The sequence below is a fragment of the Sinocyclocheilus anshuiensis genome, unplaced genomic scaffold, assembly GCF_001515605.1.
Source record: "Sinocyclocheilus anshuiensis isolate Anshui unplaced genomic scaffold, SAMN03320099.WGS_v1.1 scaffold998, whole genome shotgun sequence".
In the NCBI taxonomy this organism is placed as follows: Eukaryota; Metazoa; Chordata; class Actinopteri; order Cypriniformes; family Cyprinidae; genus Sinocyclocheilus; species Sinocyclocheilus anshuiensis.
In genome coordinates, this window is record NW_015536513.1 from 115,066 (window position 1) to 126,154 (window position 11,089).

An 11,089-nucleotide genomic window follows, 5' to 3' on the forward strand; every position below is an offset into this window, starting at 1 on the left:
TACCTATATTTTATTATATACATTTGTTCTTTTCAGAAAATTAATAAGAGCTTTATAACCTTTATGAGAACTGTTTAACACATTCTGTAATGTCATAGAATTAATGCCAGCAGATTTTAATTCCTCTTAACTTTTAAGTCTTTCCTTTTCATATGCCCTACAGTTAAACAGCACATGCTCTACAGTTTCTGGAAGTCCACAATGATTACATTGACTGGATTCATCTGGAGTGATTTATTAAGAGTAGAGTATAATGCTCAATCGAGATATAAGTGTATTATCCTTTCTATTACCATAATCAGTTCTTACATGGCCCACTTGTTTATGTATATTATACAAATGTCGCCCTTTGTTTCCTTTATCCCATCTCTCTTGCCATATCTTTCTGACAGCTGCTTTAATTAAACCTTTCATTTCTGATTTACTCAAGGGTATATGTATATCGATATTTGTGTGCTTAAGAGCCTGTTTCACTATCTTGTCCACCTCATTTCCTTCCACTCCAACATGAGCAGGCACCCATACAAATTCTGCTAGAATTCTCAGTTGCCGTATTCGGTACAAACTTTGCAGTACTTCTATTAATATATCTTGTCTAGATTTCAGAATTCCAAAATTCCAAGTGCAGAATATGAATCTGCACAGATTACAACTGTTGTTGGTTGGATTTCTTTCACCCACTGTAAAGCTATCTGAATAGCGATCATCTCTGCTGCATATACTGATATATTATTAGCAGTTATTTTTGCAGATTTATATTTAAAGTGAGGAATATATATCGCAGCACCAGTTTCTGGGTCTTTAGAACCATCTGTATACATTTTTAAAAACTGAAAATAATGAAAATAAAGTAAAAAACTATCTCTTTTGTAACATATTTCTGGTTTTAATTTATTCATATAAATTTTTAAAGGGGTCATTTGATGCGATTTCAAGTTTTCCTTTCTCTTTGGAGTGTTACAAGCTGTTCGTGAATAGATAAGATCCCTAAAGTTGCAAAGACTAGTCTCAAACCCCAAGAGATATTCTTTATAAAAGTTAAAGACTCGTCCACACCTACCTAAAACGCCTCGTTTAAACACGCCCCCACATGTCTACGTCACTGTGTGGGAAGATTTGCATAACGCCGCCCAAATGTTCACACAAAGAAAAAAAGCGCAACTTTGATTCTCGCTGTTGTATTGTTGCCGCCGCCGCCATTTCGTGGAGACGCTGTGTGTTTCGTTTTACAAACAACTACTTTGTTTGGTCTTCCAAAAGAGGACACGACTAGAAATCAGTGGTTAAGTTGTATTTACAACACTGTTCCAGAACACTTCAACCCAAATATTCAGATGTAGGCAGCGCATTTTATGGAGGACTGTTTCCTGATCCTGGGAGAGTAGACTACAATGCCGGCTGTTCTGACTCACAGACTGTAAGTACGTTTTCATATTTAAAGAATTTGCCACTGACGATTCAAACACGAGTTTTGAGCAGTGTAGAGTAGCACTTGTTTGTCATTTCGCCGATCACAAATGCAGACATAGTTTTATGTTTACGCTGCTCGATACGCAACGCAACTTGTAAAAAGACAGTAAAAGTCATTATAATCAGTAATTATGTCCCCATTGCGTTTCAGAACGATGAGCTTTGTAAAAATCGATGCGTTTCAGAAAGGCGGGGCATGAGGAGAAACAATAATGTACAGTATGTGGAAAATAACGTGTTTTTAAACCGCATAAACATTTCATTACTCAAAATAATGTTCTTTTTTAGCAACGTCATATGACCCCTTTAAAAGTCCCGTTTACACACTGATGCCTATTATATGCATATGATAATGCATTTAGATTTATTAGTATCGTAAATCTAGAAAGTTTTAGATTTTCCTTTTTTTATGAATGTACATTTACAACACTATACTTTGTGTTTTCCTACTTTGCCATTAAATTACATGAAACTAGTTGTGTTCCTATACAAAGGCTGAAGGAATGACCGCAAATCTGACATCTTCACTCTTGTGACTAATCAGTATCTTATTTTTCTATGTATGTATGTATTTATTTATCTATTGGAAACCCTTACGAAAATTAATCATGGTGTCACTACAGTAACCATATGATTTAACTATAGTTTTTGTAGTAAAACCATAGTAACCACAGAATTAACCATGGTTTTACTACAGTAGCCATGGTTTAACTATGTTTTTGTAGTAAAATCACAGTATGTATGTGTACTATGTGGATGCTCATGCATTGTTAATTCAATAAAACTTTAATGATTATCTACAGTTATATTATTATCAGTGTTATATTGCTATATATCTATTATCATTATTATTGTAATAGTCATTACAGAATGCTTCCGTCAGGTAAAGGTGGTGATTGGTGGTTCTCTTATGACTTTGGCACGCTTTTTTTTTATTTTTTATGTTCACGTGATGAACTGCCAACTTGCAAACTTGCGTTTTTTTAAAGGTTGGTGTATTTCTTTTATTAAATTTTTTTGGCATTTTATTGGCATTTTCAGTTACACAAGGACACACATGAACATTTTAATGGAGTCTAATAACGAAGACTTGGGACTTTCCCAAGGATCAACAGACGGCCCTCGGGGAGAAACCAGACATCAGTTCATCACTAATTATTTTGCAGGTGAGTGGCATTAAAGTGTATTTATTCGTATTTATACAATTAGATATTTCAACATTAAAAATGTGATCGTTATCACCTTAAATTTCATTCTTTTTGTTTGATATGATTTTTAAAGGCTAAATGCATACCAGTCAGTAATGATACGGACAGGATCATCCTGAAGAACCGTTTAATAATAAAATGGTTCTTTGTGTCAGAGTTTAGGGTTCTTTATTCTCACCTTTTTATTTTTCAAATCTGTAACCCTCAAAGCACCTCATTACTGGTTTTCTGGAGCTCAAATCTAGCAGGTCACACTTACATATTCTGTTAAACTAAAAACAGAAGACATGATTGGTCGGAAAATGGTTACAAATTGAAAGTTAAACTTTAAAATTAAACGTTAAAATTACCTGCTGAGAGTGTTCTGACATTCTGTGTAGTTGGAAGTGTTTCCCCTCCTCTGAATCTGATCTAAACCAGGTTGGATTTTCTTGGTTTTGTCAACTTTAAACCTACTCTGAATTTGTTCATCTAGCTTCATGCAACAGGCGGCGGAAGCAGGGTTGAACGCCTATGCTTTATGGCACAGAGTGAGTGGAGCAAAGCAGGCATATTCAGTTCTTTCATGACAACTCTCGGAGGGATTGGCATGGTAATGTACATGACAATGTTAATATATTTGGTCTTGGCGGAATAGATCTTATACGCTGCTGCGGCAGAGCAAGTACCGAGACTTGCTACTGCCAATACATCCACAACATGCTGCTGTGAGCATGTAAGAAATACTGCTGCTGCAAATATAACATACATGAAATAACCCCATAGCATACATGATCTATACAGGTGGAGCTGGGGAAGGTGAAGGGTTTCTGAAGCAAGCTGCAACTGCTACAGCAAGCACTAGTCATATATTTGAATGTTGAGCAGCGAGCTCATTGGCTACCGATACAGGAGAACCAATCAGCTGTGCCATGTGATAATGATGTCATTAGGTCAGATTGAGTAAGACTGATCGGACTGCGCCATCTAGAATTTAATGCCAGAACTCTGTATTTATGTCATGACAACTTTTGGAGGGATTGGCATGGTAATGTACAGCAAAGTTTGCTGCTTCAGTATTTGTAGATCGTTTTTCAGTATACCATAGAAACATGTGGAAAAATAATGATAAGCATATCATAAGTTTTAAAGGCTTTTATTGGCAAAAAAATATAATGAGTCAATATTTAAAGTGTTGACCCTTGTTCTTCATACCTCTGCAATTCACTCTGGCATGCTGGTTATTCGCTTCTGGGCCAAATCCTGACTGATGGCGATCCATTCTTGCCTTATAATCAAAAAACTGTTAAATTTGTTTTGTTTTGTGAAAAGTTAATTTTTTTGGCCAATGAACACCACAACAGCTTAAGCAGCAAACTTTGCAAAACAAAATTGATGTCACTGCCAAAACTTTTGGCCACGACTGTACATGACAGTGTTAATGTATTTGGTCTTGGCGGAATAGATCTGCTACGCTGCTGCTGCTGCAGCAGAGCAACCAATACATCCACAACATGCTGCGGTGAGCATGTAAGAAATATTGCTGCTGCAAATATAACATACATGAAATAAGCCCCCACAAAGCAGGAGACATAGAAGGGACAAAACAAGAACAAAACACCCCCCAACATGCAGATCTATCACCAATACATATGTACTGCTGCTGCTCCGAAGAGCCATGTGAACCGCATGTATTGCTATCTATGTGTGCCTGGGCTACCACGCCAACCGGCTTAACAATAGTGTTAGGGAGCTCCATTAGAGAAAATAACTTTGCACCAGTTTTCTGCTGTCCAATACTTGTACTTCCTTCAGAATTTCGGTCTGTCCTTGACATTTTTCTTGGAGAGAAGTGGCTTCTTTGCTGCCCAAAAGTCTTAACCACGCCGACTGGCTTAACTCTAATTAGACGCGCACCATGTGTAATGTTTAATTAGCAAAATGAATATACGTTGCAATCCGATAGATAAGACCCCAGCACCCACCTGGGAAAATATCATAATTTAGTCATTTGATAACTGCTGTTACTTTCTCCACTTCATCGGTCCCAGCGGCAACGTAACGGCTTGTAGATTCATGTTCGTGCAATGATGAGATGGACAAAGTTAGCCGATGCATGCTATTTTACTCTCTCGTGCAGATAAAGTTGTCAGAGTTACAGTGCACAAAAACCCCTGGGTGGACTGACCTGAATAAACTGAAATAAAAGCAGAATATAAATGTTTTTTCTCCGATTTCTGAATTACACAGCACTACGACAGCCGTAGATAGTGATCTTCAGCATCTCCCGCAACACTGTCACTGATATGACTGCGATAAGCGTGTGCTTCTGACGCTGCGTGCAGCTGAAATCAACCACACACATCACAATGAAAACATCGACCTGAGATATAACGAACGTGAAAACTGGGATAATCGCCGATGTATATGGCGAACCCCCGTTGAAATGCAAACACAAGAATGCTTATTTCATTTAACCTGTTTCATGTCTGTTACTATCGGCGTGTCCTCAGAGCGATTACATGCTCTAAACTGCGTTTTGCTCCAGCTGTATAAACACAGATGCTAAATGCTGCTGCTAATATGCTTAATATTTCGCTCCTGCATACAATGCAAACTGCTAACATGACACTTAGTTTAAACTTGATTATGGTTGCTCATTTTTTAATTCAATTAGGCTGAGCACGCAATACACAGCGATATGGATTAGAAGAGCATTCACTTATCTTAGATGTTGATTTTGCTGTTCTGAAGCAAGCTGCAACTGCTACAGCAAGCACTAGTCATATATTTGAATGTTGAGCAGCGAGCTCATTGGCTACCGATACAGGAGAGAACCAATCAGCTGTGCCATGTGATAATGATGTCATTAGGTCAGATTGAGTTAGACCTATCGGACTGCACCATCTAGAGTTTCATGCCAGAACTCTGTATTTAATTCAGATGGAAGCCAAGCTTCACTGAAACAAAACAAAAACACAAAAAAAAAAATCATTTTTTTTCTCTGAGGGGTTTTCAAACCTGTTCTGGAAGACCCCATGCACTGCACATTTTGTATGTCTCCCTTATCCTTATCTGACACAATTAAGGTCTTGCAATCACTACTAATTTTGTCATTTAAAACTCCTTCCACACACAGAACACAAATAGGGTCTCACAAGCACGTGACTTTGCAGATGCATCTCTAAGTGTGACGGCAGAATAATTACAAATGAAACCTCATATGACTGTTAAAGTTTCCTTTAAATCGGAAACTGTTTCCACAATGATGGCAGGTGAATGGCTTCTCTCTAGAGTGAACTCTCATGTGAGTCTCAAGGTTTACTTTAACGGTGAAACCCTTTCCACACTGTTTGCAGGTGAAAGGTTTCTCTCCAGTGTGAACTCTAATGTGATTCTTAAGGTATGCTTGCTTTGCGAAACTCTTTCCACAGTGATGGCACATGTTAGGCTCCTCTTCAGTGTGAGTCGTTACATGAGTCTTGAGATCATTTCTGTCTGTAAAACTCCTTCCACACTGATGACATATAAAACAGTTTTCCCTTGAGTGAATATTCATGTGGCAATTAAGTGATTCTTTACATCTGAAACTCTTTCCACACTGAACACATACAAAGGGCTTCTCTCCAGTGTGACTTCTTATGTGAATCTTAAGATTTCCTTTTAATGAGAAACTCTTCCCACACACTTTGCATTTGTAAGGTCTCTCTCCAGTGTGAATTCTCATGTGGGTATCAAGGGCTCCTTTACGACTGAAACTCTTTCCACACTGATCACATGTGAACGACTTCTCTCCAGTGTGAACTTTCAAGTGAGTGTTCAGATTTACTTTTTGAGAGAAACTCTTTCCACACTGTCTGCAGGTGAAAGGCCTCTCTTCTGTGTGAACTCTCATGTGAGCTTTAAGGTATTTATTGAATTGGAAAGTCTTTCCACACTGGTGGCACATGAAAGGTTTCTCTACGGAGTGACTTATTACATGCATTTTAAGGCATTTCATGTCTGAGAAACTCTTTCCACACTGATCACATACAAACATCTCTCCAGCGTGAACACTCTTGTGGATTTCAAGGTTTTGTTTTCGTGTTCGATTAGAACTGTTAGGTTTGATCTTCTGAGCTCTTTTTCGTGAGGAAATATTTTCCGTCTGTCTGGGTTTTTCACCAGTCATGAAATCATGGCGCATCTCACACTGATTGTTCTCTTCAACTTCATTGAGTTCTTGACTTTCCTTTTTCAGCAGCATCAGGTCTAAGGGGGAAAAAAGAGACAAATACATATTAACCCCAGTGTCACAATTTCACCTGTCTATGCAGGCCTGATGAATGATGCTGAACAGATTTGGCTGTGTCAGTGCGCAAGTATTGGACAGAGGGGAGAATGGGGCTTCATTGGCTCTGACAAAATAAGCTGCTGCTGCAATGGAGAAAATAAAGTTTGAGAAAGGAGACAGGTAGCAGGAGGTAATATTGAGGAAAGTCTTCTAGTTCACTTGCTTTGGTCCGGACCAAATACAATGTTGATTTTTTTTTTGTTTGGTGTGGTTCGCTTTCACACTGCCCTTTTTGCAAGTGAACCAGAAACTAAACAAAACCAAACCTGTGCTTAAGGTCATCCATTCATTGGCTCATCCATTCAACCATACCAGAGTTCGTTTGGAAGCGGACCGAGACCACCTCTTCAGCTGGGTCTCAGTGCGGTTGTTTGGTCCGCACCCGAGTGCGATTGCTGTATTCACACCTGCCCAAAAGTTCTGCACCAAAAAGGGGAAGCGAACTTGAGTTCGATTCAGTCAAACCAAACAAGACAGGTGTGAATACACCCTGAATTACAATAAAGTAAATGGATTAAAACAATGAATTACGCAGTGAATGAGTTTGGTCTATTGAATAAATACACCAAGGCCCCGTCTACACCTGGAATTAAGAACTGAATGACAAGTAGATGAGACACATTTCCATTTGCATCTCCACAACATTATGAAAAATACCAATGTATTTGAAGGATACAACTTCAAGAAAACGGTAAGATTTGCACGTTTACTTTTTAAAACAGGCCTACTTTGTCAGTGACGTGCCGAGCCTATGCCTACCTGTTTCCACTAAATTTGCCTATAAACATCCTAAAAGATGTTCACCTTATCAGCAAAACTGCATAAATGTAATCTGATTTGAATTTAAAACAGGGGTCACCAAACTCAGCCCTGGAGGGCCTAGCTCCAACCCTAATTAAACACACCAGAACCAGCGAATCAAGGTCTTACTAGGAATACTTGAAACTTCCAGGCAGGTGTGTTGAGACAAGTTGGAGCTAAACCCTGCAGGACACTGGCTCTCCAGGACCGAGTCTGGTGACCTCTGGTTTAAAACAATTAAAATACTATTTGGCTAGTAGAAAAGAATTAGATCAACTCTATTCTAAAATCTTTATCTGGTAAGTATTTAAAAAAAATGTTGTTTTTGTGGATTTTAATATATTTATTCTAATACATAACAAGGATATTGGATGATTTTTAGCAATGTAATTTGTATTGCACAAATGGCATTTATAGTCCTCTTCTCATATTTCCTTAATGCCTTGTTCCTTTGACGGTGTTAAACAGGATGTCGTGTGGATGGGAATATGCATGGAAATGATATGCAGATGAGGTTATGCATAGTAAAACTAGGCGTTGTAAGCTCCATATATGGTGATTTCGGGGAGGAGACGGGGTGGAGATGCACATACGCACAATCGTCCCCTGACTGGGATTTATAAAGGGATTTGTGCGCAGGTTCTGGCGTATGCATGGTGACCTCTGGTTTAAAACAATTCAAATACTATTTGGCTAGTAGAAAAGAATTAGATCAACTCTATTCTAAAATCTTTATCTGGTAAGTATTTTAAAAAAATGTTGTTTTTGTGGATTTTAATATATTTATTCTAATACATAACAAGGATATTGGATGATTTTTAGCAATGTAATTTGTATTGCACAAATGGCATTTATAGTCCTCTTCTCATATTTCCTTAATGCCTTGTTCCTTTGACGGTGTTAAACAGGATGTCGTGTGGATGGGAATATGCATGGAAATGATATGCAGATGAGGTTATGCATAGTAAAACTAGGCGTTGTAAGCTCCATATATGGTGATTTCGGGGAGGAGACGGGGTGGAGATGCACGTATGCACAATCTTCCCCTGGCTGGCATTTATAAACTGATTTTTGCGCAGGTTCTGGCATAAAAGTCTAGCTTTTGTGCGTACATACAATTTTAAGATGAAGTCTAAGAGAAGAGTTTTATAAATGAGACTCCTTGTGTTTTAATTTGTCTCTTTTGGCCACTTTCAACCCCTTCTGTCCTGATTTCTTTGATGGGAGGGTCTATGGGTGGGTAAATGTATGGCCATTTTCAGAACTTTTGTTTTAATGGTTGAAATAAGCATACATATGAATGCGGCTGGAGATGACGGAAAAACATATGAAGAACAGCAGCTTTCATTTCTGCTCTAAGACCACACCGAAAGCAGCGAGTGCTTGTTAGAAATCAGGATTTGTGAGAACATTGTGTTTGGTACATTTTCATGTTTAAACTAAACTTGGGTCTTCAGCTGACAAAGTTTAAATCTGGCAAGCGTGTTTTCCTAAATGTTTGTGCTGCATTAGGTTAGTAGGCAGATAGTAGCCGTCTTTTCTGGATGTTTGATCATTTGACAACATGAGCGTCTACACTTTAAAAGCAATTCAGGGGGTGGAGATGCACGTATGCACAATCTTCCCCTGGCTGGCATTTATAAACTGATTTTTGCGCAGGTTCTGGAATAAAAGTCTAGCTTTTGTGCGTACATACAATTTTAAGATGAAGTCTAAGAGAAGAGTTTTATAAATGAGACTCCTTGTGTTTTAATTTGTCTCTTTTGGCCACTTTCAACCCCTTCTGTCCTGATTTCTTTGATGGGAGGGTCTATGGGTGGGTAAATGTATGGCCATTTTCAGAACTTTTGTTTTAATGGTTGAAATAAGCATACATATGAATGCGGCTGGAGATGACGGAAAAACATATGAAGAACAGCAGCTTTCATTTCTGCTCTAACAGCTGTAAGACCACACCGAAAGCAGCGAGTGCTTGTTAGAAATCAGGATTTGTGAGAACATTGTGTTTGGTACATTTTCATGTTTAAACTAAACTTGGGTCTTCAGCTGACAAAGTTTAAATCTGGCAAGCGTGTTTTCCTAAATGTTTGTGCTGCATTAGGTTAGTAGGCAGATAGTAGCCGTCTTTTCTGGATGTTTGATCATTTGACAACATGAGCGTCTACACTTTAAAAGCAATTCAGTCAAATGTTTTTTTTTTTGACTACCTCTGGAAGTGGTTGAATGCTCAAGAACATTTTAGACTCTGTTCTCACCTGTATTTAGTGTCATCCACTTGTGATCCAATCAACTAAAATGCATCTTAATATCATGTGTAAACAGAGCCCAAGGCTCCTGAATCGGTGATCTTGTTCATGATTGAGATTTTGCCAATTGACTTTTGCAACCTACGGGAATAAATATGTAAATATGTAACAAATCTTTGTAGTAATCAGATTCAAAAGTCTTGAATAAATCAATTTCCACCACTTTATTTGATTGTAATTTCAGTAATAACTGAAACAAGTCAGAATGAGACCCTACCATTCAGATGCAAGTCAGTGCCACTACCAGAACTTTTCTGGTGAATCTGGTTCAGTTAACAAATCTTCAAACTGCGAAATTGACAATAATTTTAACAAAATAAGACAGACCCTAATAAAACTACTTCACATAGAGCAGGGTGATAAACTATATCATATCGAGGTCATGATAAAATTTGTTGTTAATGATAGACTACAGGGAGCCGGCAAGGGAAACAACAGTGTAAGAAAATGTGTTACCCTCCAAAGCTGAAGAAATTGTTGAAATAAGGTAACACGACGTCAATTATATGCAAGTGATTTGTGTTTCTTAAAAGTGATGAAGTGCAGATCAAGGGCAGGTTCACAAAGAATGTTTTTGTGGTTAAAAAGATTAGATGAATTTCAGAGGGGAAAAAATTAAGTTCTTGGGATGCATTTTGTTTTTAAAGTTTAACTTTTAACTTGACCGTCACATTTTTAGAAAGCTGTATCAAGCATGACAGTTAACAGAAACTAGAGATTATGGTTTATAAGGTTTTAAATATGGATATTTTTCTTACAAAAATGCATCAATTCGCTTCAGAAGGCCTTTATTAACCCCTGGAGTTATGTGGAGCACTTTTTATGATGAATGGACGCTGTTTTTCGGGCTTCAAAATCTCGACCACCTTTTACTGCCATTATAAAGCTTGGAAGAGCCAGGACATTTTTTTATATAACTCCAATTGGATTCGTCTGAAAAAAAAAACAAAGTCATATACACCTAGGACGCCTAGTGAGTAAATAATGTATTT

General features: G+C 37.9%; 2 protein-coding genes across 4 annotated transcripts in view; one reads left to right on the top strand and one right to left on the bottom strand.

The window, feature by feature from the left end:
• The window catches only part of LOC107692232 (gastrula zinc finger protein XlCGF57.1-like), a gene marked incomplete at its 3' end in the record, with an annotated part of 166,610 nt that overhangs the window by 30,668 nt on the left and 124,853 nt on the right, over positions 1 to 11,089 (top strand). The gene's annotated exons all lie outside the window — the stretch shown is intronic.
• The window catches only part of LOC107692100 (gastrula zinc finger protein XlCGF8.2DB-like), a 56,207-nt gene continuing 50,780 nt past the window's right edge, over positions 5,663 to 11,089 (bottom strand). For all 3 annotated transcript variants that reach the window (XM_016491015.1, XM_016491009.1, XM_016491023.1), the window contains one exon: positions 5,663 to 6,908. In XM_016491015.1, the coding sequence (XP_016346501.1) occupies positions 5,863 to 6,908 (1,046 nt within the window). In that variant the 3' untranslated portion in view covers positions 5,663 to 5,862. The remainder of the gene's footprint in view (positions 6,909 to 11,089) is intronic.